The sequence below is a fragment of the Stigmatopora nigra genome, chromosome 23, assembly GCF_051989575.1.
Source record: "Stigmatopora nigra isolate UIUO_SnigA chromosome 23, RoL_Snig_1.1, whole genome shotgun sequence".
In the NCBI taxonomy this organism is placed as follows: domain Eukaryota; kingdom Metazoa; phylum Chordata; class Actinopteri; order Syngnathiformes; family Syngnathidae; genus Stigmatopora; species Stigmatopora nigra.
The window spans coordinates 5117007-5142500 of record NC_135530.1 but is presented as its reverse complement, the minus strand read 5'-3'; the positions used below and the strand labels follow the sequence as shown (position 1 = coordinate 5142500).

The 25494-nt window shown below is 37.6% G+C and overlaps 1 protein-coding gene across 2 annotated transcripts in view; it reads right to left on the bottom strand.

Moving 5' to 3' along the window:
• Nucleotides 1-25494, bottom strand: part of grm8a (glutamate receptor, metabotropic 8a) — a 137080-nt gene that overhangs the window by 107820 nt on the left and 3766 nt on the right. For both annotated transcript variants that reach the window (XM_077709296.1, XM_077709297.1), the window contains exon 2: nt 23128-23883. In XM_077709296.1, the coding sequence (XP_077565422.1) occupies nt 23128-23670 (543 nt within the window). In that variant the 5' untranslated portion in view covers nt 23671-23883. The remainder of the gene's footprint in view (nt 1-23127; nt 23884-25494) is intronic.

Genomic DNA, 25494 nt, shown 5'->3' with positions numbered 1-25494 from the left:
AACAATTAATATATTCAAATGTTACTCCTTGAGAGTTAATTTTAAAGTAAATAAACAGGAATAGAGTGCATTTTTTGTTATTTCACCACTTTTAAGGTCAAAAAAAGATTTGTTTTGACAACCTTGCTATGCCTCACAGGTTCATGTTAAATTAGCCATCTATACTCATCAAAAGAGCCACATGTGGCTTCCAAGCCGTAGCTTCCTTAACCCTGCAGTACAAAAATGGCGGAAAAAAATGATGTCAAATGTGTTTCTACTGCAAAAAAAAAAAAATCCAAGTTACGAAACCACTTCTGGAAGCAATCAATTTCCCCAAAAAGACGAACCTAGACCGTCACTAGCTGCGTCAACACATGGAATTACAAAAATAACATTTCAGAGCAAACCATTGTACCATTTGCCACTTGAGTCCTCACTTTGTCTTCCTTATCTCTGTTTAGCAATGAAAAAACATGTCAGTATCGTTTCAGGACGCTCATATGCGTGATGTGGGCCTTTCTTACAGTTAAATAGCCAAAAAATAAATAAAAAATGGCGTTAATGTCCCTATGGCGGGGACAAAAGTGGCTTTTTGTTTTTGTAGAAGTGAAGCGAGAGCGAGAGGCTTCTCAGCAACCTCTTCGACTCATTTGTTCACATCCCTCGTTCCCATCAGCGGGGCTCGCCACCCACTCCCTTTCTCACGCACACGCTTGCATCCGGATACTTCGACAGAGATGCTCTTTTATCTCTCCCTCAGCTCCCGTGTATTTGTGTGTATGTGTGTGTGTGTGTGTGTGTGTGTGTGTGTGTGTGTGTGTGTGTGTGTGTGGTTACTAGTACTTAAAAATGTGTGCGAGTGCAAGCCCCCACTGTGACTGTTTCACTGTGGCCCCAAACAGGAAGAAGGAAGTCCCCTCCAGCGACTGTTATCTTACACAAGAAAAAAAACGAATACAAAATAGACCTAGCTTCCGTTCACTCAAGTCCTAAAAAGGTACAAGAAAAAGAAAAAGTTAAAAAAAACTATGATTACCGTATTTTTACGACTATAAGGCGCAATGCATTAAAAGGCGCACCGCACCCTCAATGAATTACACTTTTTTTCCATATATAAAGAACACTGGATTATAAGGCGCACTGTCTATTTTTGAGAACATTTAAGACTTTTAAGTGCGCCTTATAGTCATGAAAATACGGTAAATGTAGTCCCTGTATACCAGGGGTAGGGAACCTATGGCTCGGGAGCCACATGTAGCTCTTTTGATGAGTTTATCTGGCTTTTTGCTAACTTGTGAGCTAAAATATGGAAACCGCTGATGACAGAACTGAGATATCACATCTAAAACTGTTTTTTATCTTCATTTTTTTGCAGTAGACTTCAGGAATGCTTCCTCTCATTGATTAGCAACAGCATAAGAATATTTAAAAAAAAATATTCATTTTTTTCCACTTTAAAAGTGGTGAAATTACAAAAAAATATTGATAAGGCACTCGTTTACATGTATGTATTTTGACTTTTGAATCCGTAGTATGGCTCACAAGGAATAACATTAGAAAATATGAATTGTTTGTGGCTCTCTTTGTCAAAAAAAGTTCCCAACCCCTGCTGTATACTATTTTAATGTCAATGGCTGCAATGTATCGCACGGAAAAGTTAACTTTATTTTTCCCCCGAGGATGGAGCTTGCTACTTTTTTTTTTTTTTTTTACTCCACCACGTTAATGCAATTCTGTAATGTGACACCGGAGGACTATAGCGTAGATTATTCATCTTTTCATTATTGGCCACCTGAGCGGTTAGCAGAGAGAAAGTCTTCATACTTCTAATCATTTGAACGTGAAATAAGGATAGGATGAATGGAATAGCTTTGCTAAAATGTGTGCTGATGGCTTGATTTGATGGCTTTTTCAAAGGGTGGGAATGAATTGGAGTCCATGTGAAGAATGAAAAACGGCAAATATTTCAGGTCACGCTGAAGATAATTAAATTTTTCACTTTTTAAATTCATCTTGGAGCATTTTTATGGGTAAAAATTGCAACTTTAATGTGACAAACTCACAAATACTTTTGGAATTCATCAAAATCGGCATGTAAATCTCCCAAAATTCTAATTCTAAGTAAACTCATTCCAAAGTTTTTCGCTTGGACTGTTCCAGACGAGATTTTCAACTGCAGAACAAAGTACTTGAATCCTTTTGGAATATTGATTTCATAAGCCATAGATGAAAAATGCTTTTATGAATCAATGGATCATTAAGATTGCCGACTCAGATTGATGAAGGAGTGGATTTGTATGCGTGGCCTCAAGGTTTTCTTAAAAAATGGCCAATCAATCAAGCTCTCATCTGGTTTTTCCAAATCCCAAACGTAGTTTTGAGTTGCATGATTTTGCTGAAACCAGTCTGCAGTAATGGAGACAAATGGGCGTCCGTCTTTGTCTCATGTCAATGGACACAATCTTTAAAATCTGTCTCTCTTACACACATACAAACCGACAATGGCTATATAGATTTCCAAGCACTTCTCAATCTCAAATAACCTGCCAACCAATGGATGCTCTTCAATTAGCAAAATCCCACTAGAATAGTCATTTCGGGGGGTGTTTATTTATTTATTTATTATTTTGTATCTCCGTGCTATATGATAGGTGCTTTCTGGGCGACAGAAGTGTCCTTTTATGCGATAAATTACAAAAGAAAATACCAACAACACATTGTTACAGTTGAAAAAAAAACTGTTAACATCTTCAGATATTGTGTCAAGTTGACTTTTTCCAGATATTATCAACATAAAACTAGTCAGAATAGAATTAAATAAAAATTGCAGTCTTGCTTTTGTCTAATTGTGTTACACACTAAGTGTGATATACATAAACATATACATATACATATACATATACATATACATATACATATACATATACATATACATATACATATACATATACATATACATATACATATACATATACATATACATATACATATACATATACATATACATATACATATACATATACATATACATATACATATACATATACATATACATATATACATATATACATATATACATATATACATATATACATATACATATATACATATACATATACATATATACATATACATATATACATATACATATACATATATACATATACATATACATATATACATATACATATACATATACATATACATATACATATACATATACATATACATATACATATATACATATACATATACATATACATATACATATATACATATACATATATACATATACATATACATATATACATATACATATACACATATACATATACACATACATATTTTATTTTATTTTTTTATAAAACAAAACGCATTATATTTAAAAAATGTGATGTGAGATTTTGGGGGAATTTGGGACATTTTTTTTTTTTTAATTGAGATTTTTACCCCTAAGATAAATGACTCCTGTCATATTTAAAGCAAAAGAATTCCTGTCCACCAGTCAAGTAGAACAAATTTGTAATAGAAAGCAAATTGTACACCTACGACAGTCCAAAAATGTCCTCAGAGGACATATGATGTGTTAAGAGGTGATGATGGACAGCCACTTCAATCCAGAGTTAGTAATACCAAAGAACACCTAGATAGACGTCTCCGACTGACAGCGAATAAGATCCCTCTTTTCACAACTGTCACGATCTATCCCAAACGCCAGGTCTTTGATCTGAAAAGTAGTCGGATGGACCGCCAAAAAAAAAAGCTTTTCTCCCAACTGAGACACGTGTATAAATATCCATCAGATAAGTGCATCCTAAAAAGCGCCAGCCAAGCCAATTATTATTATTATTATTATTATTATTATTTTTTAAACAAGGCGATACACAACGGGAGGCTTGGGCATAACAATGAAAGAGATAGTGAGATAGAACAGGCGGCGGCGGGAGTGTTAAAGGGGCCAAGATGAAAGCAAAGGAGAATAAAAGGACGTGATTTTGATGCACAATGCCAGCGAATAAGCGAGAGTGGCCACGACTCAATTCAACACGAGTCTATTGTTGGGAAAAAAAAAAGAGTCTTTCACCAGTCAGACTGCAGGCAAGATAGTCTAGATCAGGGGTGGGGAACCTATGGCTCGGGAGCCACATGTGGCTCTTTTGATGAGTAAATCTGGCTCTTTGCTAACCTGTGAGCTAAAATATGGAAATTGCTGGTGACAGAACTGAGATACTACATCTAGAACTGCTTTAATCTTCATTTTTTTTTTTTGCAGTAGACTTCTGGAATCCATTCTCTCATTGATTAGCAACAGCATAAGAATATTTTTTAAAAATATAGATCATCCAATGTGCTTTATACATGTAAAAGAAATTAAGTGTCATTCATTGAGGGTGCGCCTTATAATGCGGTGCGCCTTGTAGTCCTGAAAATGCGAACTACAAGTTCTGTGTTCATGAAAACTGAAGCAGAGATGATATACTACAATACAATGAATAGGAATATCGGAATAAAATACACAAGAATATGGTGAAAATGAACCAAAACAATCATCCCCAAAAAGGGTTAAAATACTCAAATACTCCCTAAACAAAACAAGCCATCCTCCGAAATGAAGTATTCAATACAACTTAACGGCAATAGGATTTGCACAGCACACTTTGGGAATCCCTGATTTCATCAATGGTAGTAAAATCAGGGATTCATTTGAATCAAATCAACATTTGACAAATATTTTCTATTGGTCTCCAACTCACATGTAAGTAATGATCACTCACTGTGCAACATAGGATTATTGGTCTGTCCCTAATGAGTTCTTCTTAGTTTCCAGTCGGACCGGTAATCAAAATCAGTGGAGCGCAAAGGCAAAGAATATTGAAGAAAGACAAGGCAAACACAAATCAGCTCAATACAGCTGCTAAGCCAGCAGATCTCATTTCACGTGCCTATAGCTAACCCACACTGTCAAATGTGTGTTTGGGATTAATCCGATGTTATTAGTGGGAGGCGTTGAAGACCCCCCCAAACCACCCCTGGCCCTTGCTTTGGTCTGACGAGGCCTTGACAGCTCAGGTTTATTTATGCCTAATGACTTTGGCTCTAAATACTCCTAATTTAAATCCATTCTCTTGTTTCTTAGGTTCCTCTCTCTCTACTTTGAACGATCGTACATCACAAAAACATCTGGTAAAATTTGTTCATGGAAAAATAGATTACCGTATTTTCATGACCATAAGGCGCACTTAAAAGTCTTAAATTTTCTCTTAGAACCCGATGCACCTTTTATATATGGAAAAAACTGAAAACCAAAAACGAAAAACCACCACTGTCGGATGTTAAAAAAATCACAAACGCCTGAACTGAAACAATACTGTTAAATATGCAGATGCCATCTTAGTTTACAAAATCTTCCATCATATAGCTCCTCCCCCACTGCAAGATTTTATCCAAAAAAATCCAAAACATCAACAATGGCTGGCTCTAGAGGTGACTGTGTGGTGTGAGTGCAAGTCAATAGCAATTACCGTATTTTCACGACTATAAGGCGCACTTAAGTCTTAAATTTTCTCCAAAATAGACAGTGCGCCTTATAATACAGTGCGCCTTATAATCCGGTGCGCTTTATGTATGGAATAAGTTTTAAAATATGTCATTCATTGAAGGTATGTCATTCAAATAAGGTACTCCTAATTTAAATCCATTCTCCTGTTTCTTAGGTTCCTCTCTTTCTACTTTGAACGATCGTACATCACAAAAACATCTGGTAAAATTTGTTCACGAAAAATAGATTACTAATCCAAAGAATTCTAGCGGCGTGACATTTGAAAAGGTCAACTTTTAGGTGTTAAAACTTTCCCAAAGAACTGCACTGTCGTATATTTAGAAGGACGCTGAAGTGTGACCGATTCATTTCGGGCTTCAAATATTGGACGGGGTAAGCCGAGGTGACTGGAATTGTGGTATTGATCCAAAGCGGTGTTACTTTTTTGGCCAAGAATTTTGAAATTCAAACAAAACCTTCAATTTTTGTTCATAATATCTGGCCTAAAAGATTTGGGCTAGCCACAAAAGAGGTTAAAATACCCTTTTAAATGGAACTTCTTCTCCCATTTTCCTCTATTTGGAATTTATTAGCTATGACAAACGGAAGGAACACAAAACAAAACGGCTGTCGTTCACAAGTGCACTGAATTGGAAATGAAACGTATGCTGTTGGCGAGCCGGCTATTGCATTTGCCAAAAACAAGAAATCTATATGACGGGTGATCTGAGAGGGAAAAATGCCCAAATGTAGCTTTCCTAGATGTAGAGAGGCAAAAAAAAACTTTCCTTTCCTCATTTATTATTATCTTTTCTTCTCGCAAAATGGATTTCAAGGCTCATCTGCCCGGGGGTGATGTTGTGAAGTTCACGACCTGACGGTAAAAAACAGCCTCAACGCCGAAAAAGAGGAGTGAGGAAAATAATGGACTCGAAAATAACGAACAAACGAGTGGACACTAATACTGACAAAGTTCTAAAAAGGACCTTCTTAAAAAATCCCCTTAAAACATCTTCTCGACCTCATCCTTGGGCACCTTCTCATAAAAAAAAAACATCTCATCTTCCCCTTGAAACTTAACTTTAACGTCCAGGGCGACAATAAATGTGTAATGAAAACACTAAGAACTGATAGGACTCGTTAGCCGGGAGCTAATGTGCCAAAGAGAACGACAGCGTAGCGATTCATCGTAAAGCGACCTCCAGTTTATCTGCGTGAGACAAAAGTCGGGGTTGGTACTCGCGAGTCGACCTCGAAAGGTGCCAGTCGGGCATGACAGGAGGAGAGAATTAAAAAGCCGGAGGCCAAGAGGGACCTTCTCACATAGTTTTGAGTGGCTGTGACCTCGGTTGGTGTCACAGACGGAGAGTTCGCCAGCTTTTTTTCAAAACCCGTAGGGGAGACGTGTACACGGCGGGCATCTGGGCGGAGGTGTGAATGAGCACATGGAATCTCATGAACAAGATCCTACTTGAGCGAGTGGCTCGTAGGCTGGACAGTGTGGGGAGTGTGATTTGAGTCCCACTTGACACACTGAATGAAGGATAGTGTCAGAAGGGTATTCAAAAATAAATGGAGACTCACAGAGATTCATTACTATTGAAATTGTTAAATCTAGGGATGGACCAATCATATTTTTGCAAGCGAGTTGCCTGATTTGGACAATCTGCTTCTAGGAAATGTACTAAAGAGAAGGGAAAAAATACCATATATCCTTTTTGCAGCACCAAAATAAGGTAGCAAATAATTGTTGAAACAATCTATTTTGCATGAATAAACTTAGACATTTAATAGACTAAAGATAAATTAACTTACTTATTACCTATCTATTTATGTCTATAATGCCTTTCCAATATCTGCATTCTCACGTTACTATGACAACGAAATTTCCCGAATAAATGATGAATAAAGTTATCCAATCCAAACCTGGTCACCCAATGCAATGATAAATTGAGTTATTTTATTGAGTTATTTGTTAGATATTTACTCTTTTCACTGCAAGGTATCTTTCAATAATGTTAAAATAATCAGTATATCAATACTTTTTTTGCATTATACTTATGGATCATTTTGTTCCTTCAACTCATGAACGGCCATAACAAAACAACATTTAAAAACCCAATATTTTTTTGACCCAATTCTGTTCTTCTGAAAAAAAACTGATTAGGGTTCGATTTCCAATTGGGGATATAACCTTGTAAAATATAAATAATTGATGTCACAGTTTATAACAGCAGGATGAAGGCGGTTTCCGGCATAAAACGTATAAAACGGTAGCCAAGACTCGTTGTCTTTATCGTGTGATGAGTTGTATTATCTGAACATATTAAAAGTGATACGTTTTTTGAACTAATGCAACTTAAAACGTTTTTAAAGTTGTCATGAATAGAGAGAGAGGGCAGAGGACGAGACCAGATCCATTTCCCCCATAAGATATTTCCTAATCATATTCACACATAGACACAAAGTTTCTCTCAGAGTCTCTGTAGTCCCAATTAGAGAGCTATAATTACTGCAGGCCAAGCGTAAGAGCGAGGAAGTGAAAAGGCTTTATTTTGCATCAGTTTACATATTTTATAGAATTGAGGCCACTCGCCTTTGTTTTTCCAGCCAGGACAACTCCAGATTAGTCATTTCATGCCTCCACTCTAGCAATGAGCTCCCTTCGACCTGGAGATTTAGCGAAAAGTTGTTTTCTGGACGCCAACATTTGCATCCGGAGGCCATTGCTGCATAACATCGAGTTTGCTAGCTAGCATGGATTGGATATCCCAGTGGAGATTTGAATTCAAAAGGGAATAAGACAATTTGGAGTGAGAATTAAACCAGCAACCGAAGGGACCACTGTTTAAGACCAGTGAAATACTGCGAGTACAAAAGTATGAAATCACAAAATGATGTCCTTCCAGAAATGGTTTTGTAACTTGGATTTTTCCCTAAATTAGAGACACATTGAACATGGAAAAGCTTTGATTTCTTCCAACCGTTCCAAGATTCTCAATACTACCCATCAAAATAATAAAAGCATAACAAATTTGTATGAAATGTGTGCGAAATACAAAATGTTTTCAGGCCAGGCCTTGTGGAAACGACAATTCTGACAAATGCGACCACAATTTCACAATCAAATAGAGGCTTGCTACAAGAGAATCTTTGACTATTTCAGATTCTGCATATTTGAATGTGGAAAATGTTTGCTCGGATGTTTGGTCGCCGGTCAAATGGTGACAGAGTTTACTGTTGAAAACAGTTCTCAAAATTTTACTCATGAGAGAGGGTTTAATATCTAAGAGAGAAAGTTTAATATCTAAGTACTGTTTAGTATCTAAGTACTGTTTAATATCTAAGTACTGTTTAATATCTAAGTACTGTTTAATATCTAAGAGAGAGAGTTTAATATCTAAGTACTGTTTAACATCGAAGTACTGTTTAATATCTAAGTACTGTTTAACATCGAAGTACTGTTTAATATTGAAGTACTGTTTAAAATCTAAGTACTGTTTCATATTTAAGTACTGTTTAATATCTAAGTACTGTTTAATATCTAAGTACTGTTTAATATCTAAGTACTGTTTAATATCTAAGTACTGTTTAATATCTAAGTACTGTTTAATATCTAAATACTGTTTAATATCTAAGTACTGTTTAAAATCTAAGTACTGTTTCATATTTAAGTACTGTTTAATATCTAAGTACTGTTTAACATCGAAGTACTGTTTAATATCGAAGTACTGTTTAATATCGAAGTACTGTTTAATATCGAAGTACTGTTTAATATCAAAGTACTGTTTAATATCTAAGAGAGAGAGTTCAATATCTAAGTACTGTTAATATATAAGTACTGTTTAAATTCTCAGTACTGTTTAAATTCTCAGTACTGTTTAAATTCTCAGTACTGTTTAAATTCTCAGTACTGTTTAAATTCTCAGTACTGTTTAAATTCTCAGTACTGTTTAATAATCTAAATACTGTTTAATATCTAAGTACTGTTTAACATCGAAGTACTCTTTAATATCTAAGTACTGTTTAACATCGAAGTACTGTTTAATATCGAAGTACTGTTTAATATCGAAGTACTGTTTAATATCAAAGTACTGTTTAACATCGAAGTACTCTTTAATATCTAAGTACTGTTTAACATCGAAGTACTGTTTAATATCGAAGTACTGTTTAATATCGAAGTACTGTTTAATATCAAAGTACTGTTTAATATCTAAGAGAGAGAGTTCAATATCTAAGTACTGTTTAATATCTAAGTACTGTTTAATATCTAAGTACTGTTTAATATCTAAGTACTGTTTAATATCTAAGTACTGTTTAACATTTGACCAGCGACCAAAAATGACCAAAAGACTGGCGACCAAACGACCAGGGACCAAGCGTCCGGTCACGGGGAAAATGAGACCTATCGTAACCTGAATCTCTAGTATGGTGGGATATTACTAAGTAGAGGTACTGCAGTAAGTGTCTTTTGGCAACTGGGTGTAACCTGATGCACCGTCCAAAATCAACACGGCGTGTCAAAAAGCTGCTATTGCAACAAAAAAGAAATCTGACAAGAGGTCGACTCCACACATTGTGCGCTTTCATTCTCTTTCCTTTTCTTGCCAGGCGGTCGGTGCATTCCCACCTCAAGGTATGTTTATGGCCAATTGGTGGATAAATTAATCAGCATCCCTCAGGCCTCTTCACCGGGCCCCCGTCGCACGCATATAAATGTTAAAGCGGGTCGGTTCAAAAATAACCCACATAACACCTCGCAGGCAAATACAGGGAGAAGGTGATAAGTATATACAGTAAACTGTGCATAGCAAATATGCATCCTATTTCTGAGAGTGAAGCTCGTAATGCACCAGAAATGAATTACGTCTATGGGTCAAATTCTATTGGATTTTTTTCTTTTTAAATGTTACACAAGTATTTTTAATAATAGTCTTTAGTTTATCTTCTTTTTTAGCATAACATAACAATAGGCTGAATATGTATGAGACATTTGATCATTTTAAGGACTTTATGGATAATAGGAATATCGGCTTGGAAACTATGCTTGTCTAATGACAGTTTATTATTTCAACTCCACATACAAGCAACAATTTTTCCTTCTGCATCCGCACTATGCATCAAATGACACTAAAAAAATATTGTTGCTCGGCATGAATAGTTTCTATTTCACGGATATAGAGGGAAAAAAAGCCTGACAAGGTGATTGAAACCTTTACAAATGATGAGAATAATGCGGTAGTGGATGCTCAAGTCAAGTAAAAAAAAAAGCTACTTTAAAAGAAGCTCTCATTTCCTCTCTTTGTTTTTAAACAACTCGCTACTAAACGGCCACACACAAAGGCATAAATAAAATGTTAGCATACAGCAACTCAGGCGGAATGATCGTCGAACATGATGTACAACAATTTAGCCTACGGGCAACAGCGGAAGATTACGGGGAAGCTCCAAACAGGAACTCTTTTCTATCTCTCTTGGGCACCAAGCTAGTAGAGTGGCAGTCTTGCCAAATCCTGGCGGTTTACAGCCTGATGGAGTGATCGGCGTAACGACCAATTACGGCGAAATGCCAAAACCGATCGATGAGCGTACGGCAAAGGGTGTCAAACTCAGGTTGGTTAGCGGGCCGTAATTAACATCAACTCGATTTCATGTGGGCCGGACCATTTTAGATATAATATTTAGATATTTTTTTTATTGGATTATAAGAACTGAATCAAAAGCCCTAAATATTCAACTTTTTATATATAAAACTGTTTATTTGAACCTTTTTTCTTAGTAAGGGAAAACATCTAATAATTAGTTTTTCAAATGGAAACATTTTTTTTAATTATATTCAATATTAAAGTAAAAAACCGAAAATATGTTTAAATATTATTTTTAGATTTTACATAATGCTTTTTGACCTAAAAACACCAAAATAAACTGAAATTATTGATTTAAAAAGTGGAAAATCAGGAAATATAATATACATTTATAATCTTAATTTGAATTTAATCCTAAAACAGAAAGTTGGCACTCATGAATTACTTACATGGGCCACAAAAAATGATGCGGCGGGCCAGATTTGGCCCCCGGGCCGCCACTTTGACACCTGTAGCGTACGGGGAGGTGAGGCCTAAACAGGCTTCGGCTTTAGTTGCCGTTTCGTGCTTGGAACTCATTGGCCATGTCCATCTGGCAGGTCCAAAGCAAACCTATCTCCTTTTCCCTCGCCCTATAAACTGGCTCTTGGATTGTGTACTCTACCTCCACAAAGACAATCTCGCTGACACAGACATTTTTATTCGCCGGCTGGCGGCCCTAATGGCAGACATTATTCACCGCCGACTTCCCGATAGTGGTGTGATGTTGTGGGCGCAGCGCTTGAGGTTCAAGGCAATTAAAAGCGACCCTTCACTTTGGTACACCAGCATTGGTGTCTAAGGTACGGCACACGGGCCGAAAGTGGCACACTAGGGGTTCTGATCTGCCTTACATGGCAGCAAACAAGTTCACTTTTTTGGGCCAAGAATAAACTCACATGATATGTAGTTGGCTTTAATGCGACCCGGAGTTTTGGTAAAATTGTCCAGCTAAAAATAAATGGGGTCAATACACTACGTCACATGTGTCAAAGTGGCGGCCCGGGGGCCAAATCTGGCCCGCTGCATCATTTTGTGTGGCCCGGGAAAGTAAATCATGAGTGCCGACTTTCTGTTTTAGGATCAAATTAAAATGATAGATATAGATGTATATTAAATTTCCTGATTTTCCCCCTTTTAAATCAATAATTGTCATTTTTTAATCAATTTTTCTGTGTTTTTAGTTCAAAAATCATTATGTAAAATCGAAAAGTCATGTAAGTGATTCTTTTTCAACTGATTATTTTGATGGTTATGTGTCATGCTTTGTCATTTCTTCTCGTTCTCACCCAAATAAACTGACATTAAGCCTTACCTAGAAATACCCCATGCCGCATTTATTTCAGTCACATCTTAACCTGAGTGTGTGTGTATGTCAAGTCTGCTTTTAACGCACTGAAATAATCCGCTGAGAATTAAAAATAATTAAATAAAGTTGCAAATTGTCACACAAGAGTTGGCTGCCATATGAAGGAAACATGAAACACTTGGCTGAAGGGAAATGACTTTCATTTAATTGCCAAGATATTCCAAATAAAAATATTTGGCCACGAATATTCCCAACAATGAGCGACTTAAAACTCTTGATGACTTCATTCCTCAGCTGAAGGAAAGCAAAAGATTGCCAATGAACCCAAACAACTGCATAAAAAAGACCAAAAATAAAATGTCTCCATCTAATATGAGTCAACAAATTCAATTCCTCTCCAATAATCCTATGCAATGTCTGTCAGATTTCATCGATTGAACACGTGTTGACGTACGTACGTACAAAACAAAGTATTTTGGCCCTGCCGACGTCTGGCTGGCGTCCAGCTCCACTTGGACGCCGCTCTCAGTGAGGGGAGGGAAGGACTCTTCTCGTCTCAGCCGTTAAATCCCCGCTGAGATGCCGAGTAAAATGCGCTCGCGGAGATTTACGACTTGTTACAAAGCTGCTTTTTTTTTCTTTTTAAAATGGATACCAGCGGCAATGATAGTGGCCACGTAAAAGGCATCCCAAAATGCCTTTTGTCGGCTTTTTTTTTTGCCAACAGGTGATGGCAATCCGTTAACTGTCATATCAAATTGAACTGGTAAACACAACAAAAATAATCCAATGTTTTGCTTCGAAACAATGTATGGTTTTAATACAATTATGCGAATAGTGTTCCCTCGATTATCACGGTTAATGAGGACCGGGACCACCCGTGATAAGTGAATATCCGCAAAGTAGGGATTCCCCTTCAAAAATGCTTAATTTGAATTAAATTTTTTCTAAAAAAAATAATTTTTATTTTTAATATTTATGATTTTTTCTAAATTTTTTATTTTATTTTATTTTGTTTTACCCCCTGTATACAGTAGACCATATAGAATACGGGTAGAGAAAGTGAAATTCATATTATAACAAAAAAAACTGTAAAATATGTTGTTTCAATGTAATATTTGTATTTTTATTTATTTATTTATTCCCAAAAAAAAAATCAGCGAAGCTCTGAGTCCGCGGTAGCTGAACCGCGAAGTAGCGAGGGAACACTGTACAGGAAATTGGCTTTAAGGGATCTTGAGTGTCATGGCGAACTGATAATAGAACAATTGCAATAGCTGCTGACAGAGAAGACATTTTGGATCGGAAATTGTTTGGTGTGGTGTCGAGGAACGACAAGACTAAAAAAATAAATAAAAAAAAACCCACACAGAATCACGTACGGCTGCCAGCGGCAGCCATTTCAAATTCAAATGAACAAACGAGGTATGCAAATTGAGCAAAGTTAATTTCAAGTACTAGCAGGGGATGTTCATTCATCACAATTTAAAGCTGTTGATTCAAAAAGCAAGCGTACCACCTCAGGTGAGCCAGCCTTGACAAGATGGCGCCGGTGTTTTCCTTCCTATTTCGATCCCCTGTCAGAAAGGGCTACTTTTCGCTTCTCTGCACCTGTCACATTTATTGGCCGAGTAAATTTAGCAAGATGAGATGCTCACAAATGGAATGGACATGGCTATAGCTAGAAAAGTCTCAGGAAAATTTGACATTATGTCTAAAATGGATGGATGTGTTTGTCCAAGAAAAAGCTTTAGTTGCAAAAAACTCACGAGGTAGCAAGGCACCACTTTTTAACTTTTCAAGTGGGCCGGACCATTTTAAATATAATATCTAGATTTTTTTTTTAGAAATGTATTAAAAGAACTGGATTAAAAGCCCGAATATTCATTTTTTATAGATCTAAAACAATGTTTATTTGAGCTTTTTTGTATATTTTTAGATTTTAAAAAAATATTGTTGAACTAAGAACACAAAAAATGATTGAAAAATCACAATTATAGATTTAAAAGGGGGAAAATCAGGAAATATAATATACATCTATACTCATTTTAATTTGATCCTAAAACAGAAAGTCGGCACTTTTTTATAGATCTAAAACAGAAAGTCGGCACTTTTTTATAGATCTAAAACAATGCAAATGCATTTTAGCTTTTTTATATATTTTTAGATTTTACAAAATTAGTTTAGAACTAAAAACTGAAAAAAATGATTAAAAAATTACAATTATTGATTTAAAAAGGGGGAAAATCAGGAAATATAATATACATCTATACTCTTCATTTTAATTTTATCCAAAAACAGTCGACACTCATGATTTACTTTCCCTGGCCACACAAAATGATGCGGCGGGCCAGATTTGGCCCCCGTGTCGCCACTTTGACACATGACCTAGATGTTATTTTCATTTCCGATTTAATTTGTTATTAAAAACAAGCAAAACAGACTCAAAACGCTACAATAAATTGCACCCCCCCCCCTCCCCCCCAACCCAGGGCATCACTAAATATATCTCCTATGTCAAAGCATGTTGCTCACCAACATAAACTGTCGTCACAATTCCAAAAGATATGCCAAGCAATTTAGCCAAATCAAAGCCCAAAATCATGTAAACCTTCTTCCATTCTACATCAAAGCTATTCTAAATGTCACCCGACCAGATTTAACATATAAATAAACACTAAAACACAGATGCTTTGGGCTTTCTTTTGTCACCAAAGCGCTCAAATTAATCATCTCTTAGAGCCAAACTAAAAAAAAAAACATCCACGCCAAGTGTGGCAAGAAGTATGAGTCACCATAAACTCTAGAAGTGACTTATAGGAACATACCAAAAAAGTTTTCTCACATTTTAATAAAAACACATTTTATTATGGGCTATTTATTCCGATAAATCGTCAGCCGGACTGGAAATCGGAAAGTTATCGTCACCTCCGTTTCAATTGCATCCGACGGATAAAGTACCATGGAGACCATTTCAACGCTCCACTGTGCAATAACACAAGTGTGTTTATGTATTGGACAATATATACATAGAGACAAATAAAACTCGGCACTACCAAATACTGCAATAATACAACTACTCACCATAAAACACAATATAGCTTTAATATGACTGCACTGTAGCCAAAGTACATTTTAAGGCGTATACCAGGTTTGGACAATAGGTGGCGTTGTTCTTTATATTAATGATTGCAATAAAGCGATAAAAAAACTACAAATGCAACGCAGCATATATTTACTCACATAAATGTCGAAAATGTTCTCCAAAGTGGACAACTTTCTGACGCGCTATATCTATATACCGTATTTTCACGACTATAAGGCGCAACGCATTATAAGATATTTTCCGTTTTCCACTTAAATATTGAACATAATTTTCTAAAAATACTTGGTTTCCATTTGAAATGAAAAACAAGATTAAAAGAAATGTTCCATTACTAAGAAAAAAAGCTCAAATAAACCTTGTTTTAGATCCATAAAAACTGAATATTACCGACTTTTGATCCAGTTCTCATAATCCAATAAAAAAAATGACAAATCGAAATATTATATCACATAAGTTTGACACCCTTGGCATACACAATTTGAAATGATCCAAAAATGTCGAAAATACACCATATGAGAACATATATGAGAATCTAATAATAAACACATACACAAGTAACGGGTGAGCGTATATTTCTCGGGGAAGAAGCTTGAAAGCTTGACGGCAGGTAAGACAAAGATCGGAAAAAAAAAGGGGGGGGGGGGATTGGTGCAGATGTTGAGGTCTCACTCTGCTTCCCACCTCGCCGCGATGGCTCCCACGCCCGCATCGGCCATTCTCTTTCATCGCCGCATCTCCCAATGGCGGCCTTCCTATCCTCTCCTATCCTTTCCCTGGCACTCGACGTGGCCTCACTCTCTTTTGTCTCACTCATCGTGGCTGCATTATTCAAGAAAGGGATTCCAGCGCAGCGGGCGTGGCTATTAAATATACATGGCAACGCCGCTGCACCAAAGCTGTTGCGAACATAGGGGCGGGGAGGTCAGATTGGGAAAACTAAGGCGAGGGGGCTTTTTATCCCATCACGGGAAGAAGATTCAACAATGTAAGAAGACAAACAAAACAAAACAAAAATGGAATCTAAATGAAGCCACTATTTTCAAAGTTCCATTTTTTTTAGGACTTAATGGTGTCTGATAAAAATGGTGCTAACATTTAAGTTTCAAAATAAGTTGTTGAAAATGTTTTGAAGTTAAGCACAAGTGGTAAAAATGGTTGAATATGCATTGAAATTCTGCATATCTCCAAGGAGCTAATAAATCTTATTTAAAAGCCTTTCTATTTCACTTGAATAAGTTCATTCTGTACAGGCTGCTTGCTATTTCTGGAATTCTCAAGCTAATCTTTTGACATAACCTTTCATTGTTGAGCGCTATAGCACATCATTAAAGACATTTTTTTTTAATTTCGAGAAAAATCATGTGGCTTGGGGACTCATCAGAAAGGAATCGTGACACAAATCGTACGGGCAGATACGAGGCAATACGGCGCCACACCAGGTGAAAAATACTGCGCCCTGGACAAATCAAAGACAATCTAAGTACTGTTTAATATCTCAAAATTATATCCACAAGAGTTTAATATCTAAATATGTCCTGTTGATTCATGAGAGAGAGTTTAATAACTAAATACTCTTTTTAATAACTAAGTACTATCTAAGTACTGTTGAAACCAGCTCTCAAAATTATATTCACAAGAGTTTAATATCTAAATATCTACTGTTGATTCATGAGAGAGAGAGAGAGAGAGAGAGAGAGAGAGAGAGAGAGAGAGAGTTTAATAACTAAGTACTCTTTTTAATAACTAAGTACTATCTAAGTACTGTTGAAACCAGCTCTCAAGATTATATTCACAAGTGTAATATCAAAATATTTACTGTTGATTCATGAGAGAGTTTAATAACTAAGTACTCTTTTTAATAACTAATTACCATCTAAGTACTGTTGAAACCAGCTCTCAAAATTATATTCACAAGAGTTTAATATCTAAATATCTACTGCTGATTCATGAAAGAGAGAGTTTAATAACTAAGTACTCTGTTATGAATCAACAGTAGATATTTAGATCTTAAACTCGTGAATATAATTTTGAGAGCTGGTTTCAACAGTACTTAGATATTAAACAGTACATAGCTATTAAACAGTACTTAGCTATTAAACAGTACTTAGATATTAAACAGTACTTAGATGTTAACCTCTCTCCATCATGAATCAACAGTAGATATTTACTTATTAAACTCTTGTGAATATAATTTTCAACAGTACTTACTCTCTGTCACCATTTAACTGGCGACCAAAAGACCGGGGACCAAACGTCCGACAACCAAACATCCAGCCAGGCGCACCTCTCTCGTCTGTCCAACACTCGTCGGATGCTGTCCCGAGCCCATCCACGGACTGCTCACCGTTGTCGATAAGCGGCGTTTAAAAAGGCTAAGGCGTGTAAATAATGCATGGTCAGGATGGGCCATCTCCAGTTCTGTTTCTATTTTCAAACACACTTCCTGTCAAGACTGCAAGACCTTTATAGATTTTCAAGACCTTCTGCTCGGGTTCTATCCACGTACGTGCTTGTAGCGGCGTAGAAAAGGCGCCGAAGAAAGAAAGCGAGGGATGGACGGAGGGATGCCAAAAAAGCGAGAACGCCAAGCACTTAACCTCCATTTTTTTTGCCCTCCCACTCCTCCAGTGTGATCTAAGGCAACATCGGGGCGAGATGTAACAACTCCTCTTACGGGCCGTCTACCTCCCACGAGTTCTCGCCATCTAATCTCATCCATAGGGCTGTAAATTGGACCGGGACAAACTGAAACTATTTTTATCACATGGAAGGTCCAGAAAAATGACACAAAACTGGGGAAAGAATGCTGTGTTGAGCAATAGATGTCCTATCAAAAAAAAATGGTTGTTAGCAAATATCCCATTCTGATTTATTACACAGACGACGAGGGCGGAAACCTTCGAATATTGACTTATTTTTTTTTGCTTATTTAAGACAAGAATACAGTGGTACCTTGACATATGAGTGGCCCGACTTACGAGCAAGAGTCAAAATTCGGGCAAAGATTTATTGTCATATTTTGAAGGGAATTCAAACTCAAACAAGCCTCGATATTGACTCAAAGTCAGTGTGGAGGCGGAGCAAAAAAAGTGCCAACTGGAGAAGAAAGCTATCAAAATGTCAAACTAAATTAGAACTAAATTTAGCGTTAGGTTCAATTAAATTTATTTTTGATTGTGTCTGCATTGTAATCCAAGTTCATTAAAATGTATTTATAATAATTTACAATAGCGTTGCCATGCAACAATACCACCCCCCCCCCCTTCGAAATTCTAGTACTATAAAACACATTTTAGTAATATTAAACCACTAGTTATGTCTTACTTTGTTAATAGATGGCGAATTAGAACAAATAAAACATTTTTTCCAATCATATATCCTGTTTTGGGTGTTTTTTCAGAGGGTTGGAACAAATAAATTTATTATTAGTTCATTTCAATGGGCAAATCACGAGAAAATTGACATATGAGATCAGTCCTGGAACGAATTTAGCTCATATCTCAAGGTGTCAGTGAATGACTTATTTTAAAATTGTTTTCACATATAAGTTGCATTATATCAGTAATAGTGTTAGATGATGGATTTGGTACACACAAGGGAATATCATAACATGATTAACAGATATTAATACATATACAAAGGCGCATTGGATTAAAAGGCGCAATGCAATCTTTTCTTTGCGCCTATTTGTGTTTTGTTCAAATTAAAATGTAAAAAAAAATACTTATTCAAGATATTCAGCAGTAAAAGCTAGCTCCATGTTATTCATAATAATGATACATCAAGTAAGCATTAATTAATAGAGAAATACGGTCAAGGTTAACAAAAGATTTAATTTCTAGACAAAATCCCCGCTCTGATAAATCCTCCATTTATTATTTTTTTATGTTATATTAGTTCCTGCAGGCTTTTGGAGAAAGTAAAAATAAAATAGATAATGCTTACTGCACGCTAGGATATTTATTTTATGTTAAGGCTGATTTTGAAAGAAGGAGTCCTTCTCCTGAGACGCCATCCCAAAGCTTCATCCTTCCTCATATCTGGCCTACTTTTATAAAGAATAATAATAAAAATGATGGCAGAAAGTACGCTTTTGATTCTTTGAACTATTCGGGGTGTTCCCGTTTCAATTTTCCAGAGTATGCACCCTTGTCATCGCAAATGTTACTTAAAAGAAGTATCGGATATTAAAAATACATTCATTTCTTCCATTTTTTTCCTTTTTCTAAAAACATCTTGTGTGCATCCCAGTTCAATCCGGTTTCCCTTCCATGAGGAATCTTGTTTTGTCGTCGTAAACGCAACAATTCAATTAAATCGCTGTCATTGGGGCGCGTGCACGTTCAGGTAATTGTACACATTAACGCTAGCGCGGTCAGCACTTTGCCTGCTTCTAAACGTAAAGATCTTCTGTTTCTCATCAGAGAACTTGATTAAACTTTCATTTAGTGCCAACACGGAATGGACTGCTAACAGGTTCGTCGAGTTTAATGCGGCGTTTCGCCGTTTTGGACGTTTTTACGAGAACGGGCCGGCGTTTTTGCACACTTGGAACTTTCTTATCTACTCGGGCGAACGCTTTGACGCTCCTGAAGCGACAATTGATTTAATTAGAGTTTAAGTGAAATGGACATGTATTGTTGTCAATGGTAGGACATTTTTTTTCACTTTATTTTGCTCCCCTACTTCCGAACATTCAACTTACGAACAAACGGTACACACGAACATCTCTCGAATTGCGTTTATGTCAAAGAATGTTCATAAGTTCGATTTTGTATTGCATATTTCCGAGTAGTGCTTCTTTCCGCCGCTAATACCGACGCCTGGCGCTGTGAGAGCTCAACTCATCCAGCATCTACCTTCCTCTGCAGTGCAGAAGTGTGTGACGTATCTCCAGTGCGCAAAGAACCTTTTTCATTTTCATCATTAAATATCTGGTGCATCCATTATTCAATATGGTTGGTGAGAATTGAAAGGCTGAAAAGGGCGGTCCAAGGAAGAGGCAAGACATTTCATTTGAAACCAAAGTGGCAATAATAAAGAAGCTTGATGCGCGTGAGAAAGTGGTGAGCGTTGCACGGGAATACAACTTGAATCGTTCCACCGTCAGTACCATTTATAAATAGAAAGATAAAGCAGCAGGACCCAAATATTGAACGTTGCACAAAGGTTGAAAATCAATCGAATGATGCCATACAGTTTATTTTTTCATTTATGATGAAAATAAGAAGAAAACTGCAATTGTCATTAGATAGCTACTTACTCTAATGTATGTATACATTCCTGTATTTATTCTCTCCATTTTATTAAATGTTTTTTTTCAGTACAAACCAATGCTGGTTACTTCTACAAGCCCTAAACATACAAATGCACTTATATAAACCTTCAATATAGTTATATAGGCATTAAACTTAAATTATAATACAAAATATAGCACTGAATCAAATTCACTTTGAACAATTTCAACTTATGAACAAGCGCTCGGAATCTAACTCGTTCATAAGTAGAGAAGCGTCTGTACTTATAGATGACTTCTAGTATATTTTGGATGATTTCCTATTGATTTTGAGCGCCTGTTGGTGATACGGATGCGTCTGAAAGCCTCGAAGCGCGCCGTTCAATTCCCCCAACCAATGGCGAGGTGAGCGGAAGGCTGATAAATGGAAACAATCGGAAAGATCGGCGTCAAGATGACATGGCGGGCGTACAAGGCCGTGGGAAAGACTTTTGGCTTCCAACCGAACTCCTCCATGAAATGCTTGAGAAATAAACAATCACACTACAAACGGAGGTCAAAAAAAGGGCTTCAATTAACATGGAAAAAGAAATCCCTTTCAAAACACGCATTTGTACACATCCATCTCTTGTAACTGTACAAGTTTCCCAAGCAAAAAAGCAAGACTTTCCTAGCTTTCCCTTCAGGATTATTAACTTTTCATCTTAATACTTCTTGTGTCATCTCCGCTGACTTTACATTGCACGCTTCTACCGAGCACCCGCTGATAAGGATAATCCTCAAAAGAGGAAACACCCCCCCCCCCTTAAAAAAAACCCATCCTAGATAGCATCCCCACTGTACACTGATAGAATGAACTTAATTCCCTGACAAGGAATAAGAAACTTTCGCAGTTCTTGCCATCCAAGAAGCTTAAAGAAGAAACCCCCGATCGCGTTTATGAGACAAATCGACATTGCGGGCTGATCGCCAACACAGATGCTATCAAAAGAGCGTCTCGGCAAATTCCAAAGACATTACTAGTCGTTTCCAAGCTGTTCCTGGAAGCCAGAAAAAAAAAAGACAGTTCCCCATCGAAAGAGAACGACGAGGTACTGCAAAATATCTTCCTTACTTGCTAGTTTTTGTATGACAATCTGTTGTCTGAAGGGTTTTCGTTTTTGAACAAATCTGGGTTTTTTGGGCCCCTCGGGCCGAGTGGGCGTCAAGATACGACTGGCGCCTTCAGATTAGCACATTTTGAATCCGAAAACATATGTTTTAGCTCAGCGCGCCCTGTCCTACATATATGTAGAGTACTATTTTCAGACTGCCATCTATTCACGGGCTAAAGCTTAAAAAAGAGTGATAGATTTTTGTTGTGTACAATACAAAACGCCCCAGGCCGTGCATTTGATGCAATCATTGAGACGCCCACGCAAACGCCACCGCGTCACAAACGCGTAACCCCGACACCAGGGGCTTCTCGCCGTCGTACCGATGCTGGCAAACGAGGAACGCGGAAATCCTATTAGACAAATGAGCGGCAGGCAACGCAGACTGGTCTCCGATTGCTCATTGCGACAGATCCCGGCTTAAAAAGCGCCACGTCGTCGCTCGTGTTTAACATGCAAATCTTCACCAAAGAGTTGCGAAAAACGCGGCGACCAATGAGCAGCGACCCGGCGCTCCTCCATTCTAAACATCAACCATCAACTGCCCCCTATCTACTTGTCCAGTATGTACAAATTCCGGTTCCTTAGAAGGGCAGAGATAATCATATTAAAAGACAATACATCCCAGGTTCCAACACTTTAACCTGCTGCCCTCTGGAAGGCGCTACAGAGCCATAACAGCCAAGATCAACAGACTCAAAGATAGTTTCTTCACCATACTCAACTGGAGTTCTGCACTTAGGACCTCATCAAGACTACTACTTATATATTATGTTGACCACTTATTTATCTATTACTATGTATTGATGATTAATTTATCATGACTATATATTGATTCATTAAGTGTTTGTTTGTTGTTGAGTTCATAAACTCAGCGAGTGGTGCGCTTTCAACATTAACATGGAACTCATCCTGGACTACTTTATTTATTTCTTATGTATTGATTGTTTTTATAATCCGTTTGTTGTTGTTGTTTGTGCATTACATAGTAAAAAAAAACTCATTCTACTTATATATTACAATTCCAGAGTTCCTATGAGTATATAAGCAGGAGTACGACTCGGTCTAGATTTGTCTAAAATGGCACTTTCCGAACAGTTGATGACGACTAACGCAAAGACTGGATTGAACCTATCATCTTAATCCTTTCAAAAAATGTAAATAAATCTGGTCCTACCTTAAAGAGGCGTAGGATATTGGCCACCATGATGGAGACAGAGCTGGCCGCCGCTCCGATCACGCCCACGATTTTATCTGGCTTGGTAAAGATGGGCGGGTCTCCGTTGGCGCAGCGTACGTCGGAGCCGTCCCTCTCGATGAGCGCCTGTACGAAGGTCAGCGACTGCTCCAGGGCGTAAGTATCCCTGGAGCAGGTATCCAAGATCCGCGCCCCTAAGGTGATGTTAGGCAGCAGCTCGGGGTCTTTATTAATCAGGTCGATGGCGAACATCATGGCCTCCAGACGGTGGATACCCTTCTCCTTTTTGAGATCCCCGCAGGGTGTACCTCGATCCCCCCGCGCGTGCACGGGAAACAAACCGCCCAGGACGATGTCGCCGTCCAGCCGGATGGAGTGGGCGTACTCCGGCGCGGCTTGAGGGTCCACGGGTAGTCGTTGTGGCCGCGCCGTCGGAAGTAGATACGCGCAGGAGGTCGCCAGGAGGAGGACGGCAACGTGGTTAGACTGGGGCCGAGGGTTCCACTGCTGCGGTTCCGTCATGGTCGGCGGGGTGAAGGACTCAGAAAATGAGGGGTGGGGGGGGGGCTTCTAAAGCTGGATGAGGGAAGGGGAGAGGAGCCAAAGGGTGAAGCTAGCCCAGCCCCACCAGAGAGTCATATTCCAAAAGCCGCGCATCTAGAAGGGATTGGGCTTGACTGGGCATCCCAGATTGTCTTTGGGGAGTCCGACCGCTGGTCACATGTTCAGTCAAGCCTGATGGAAGAAAGAGACCAGCTTGAATATTGTGCTCCAGACAGCTGGGGCAGACGGCATAAAAATAATGGTCAAAAGGATTCTGGGAGGACAGCAAAGAAAATGCACCGCCTTTAGGCTTAGTGCTGGGTGATATTGTTAGGACCATTAAAAAAATAAAAAATATATATATACATATATCAGTCGGAGATGGGTTTTTTTTTCTTTCAAATTTGAAACTTTCAACTTCAAATTAATGAATTTCTTCATTATTCAAATATGAAAGTAACTGGTACCTTACTTTATAAGACACTGGTGTCAAAGTGGGGGCCCGGGGGCAAAGTCTGGCCCGCTACATCATTTTGTGTGGCCTGGGAAAGTAAATCATGTGTGCCGACTTTCTGTTTTAGGATCAGATTAAAATGAAGATTATAGAGGTATTTTATATTTACTGATTTTACCCTTTTAAACCAATGAATTGAAATTAATCATTTTTTTCAGTTTTTAGTTCAAAAATCATTTTGTAAAATCCCCAAATATATAAAAATATTTTCCAATTTCCACTTTAATATGGAACATAATGATTAAGAGATTTCCCTTTACTAAGAAAAAAAGCTAAAAAAAATGTTTTAGATCTATAAAAAACTGAATATTCAAGGCTTCATTTAATCCATTTATAAAAAAAGAAAAAAAATCTAAATATTATATGTAAAATGGTCCGGCCCAAACATCAAATCAAGTTGACGTTAACGCAGCCCACGAACAAACCCGAGTCTGACACCCTTTTTATAAGAAAATATGAGATATGATGATTTTTAAAACCATTTTTCTTCTTCTGTTGTCTCATAAATATAACTCCCTCCTTACACTATGAAAAGTAAAGTATAAAACCTGCAAAAATGTGGACAGGCATCTTTATGTATTTTTTATAAGTTGACCTTCAAACCAAAAGTTGCGGTGCAATATGAAATAAATAAAATAACCAACTGAAGACATCATCACCACTGCTAAGCAGACTATTTTCAGCTTCCCCAAAAAGAAACTTAAAAAGTAATTTTCTCTCACATATGGCCATTTACAAAAAAAATAAATGGTGTTATATGAGATTTTAAGAGTCTTCAGGGCCAGCCAATGTGGGAGTCCAAAAAAAGCGAGTAAAAAAAGCAAAATCCTGTCCAAATTCATTGGGAAAACCTCTAATAGGTTTACGACTGCACTGGCGGCGTGAATATCTCTCGCTAGCTGGCCTTTTTTGTGGATCCATCTCTAATTCAATTGTGTCCCAATTAATTCATCAGCGGCTCGCCTTTTTTGCGAATGGAATTAGGTCAAAGCCACTACAGTAGAAACGCAATGCAAGGCGGGGAGCCATGATGAAAAAAAAGAAGACGTTGGTTATCTGCCGTGGTGACTTTTAGCCTAAGCCAGATATTGTTTACTCGACATTTTCCCGCTCGGGAGGTCAAGTATCTGAGCATCTGACGCTGGCCTTCTCGGCACGGGCGGGAATAAAAGTCACCGCGTTGACGTGCGTCAATCGTACAGCCAGCCACTAGGGGGAATCGAGCCCGCGCCTGCCTGCATTCAAGTCAGGTGGGTGAACCACTCTTATACAATGTTGCCTCTAAGCTG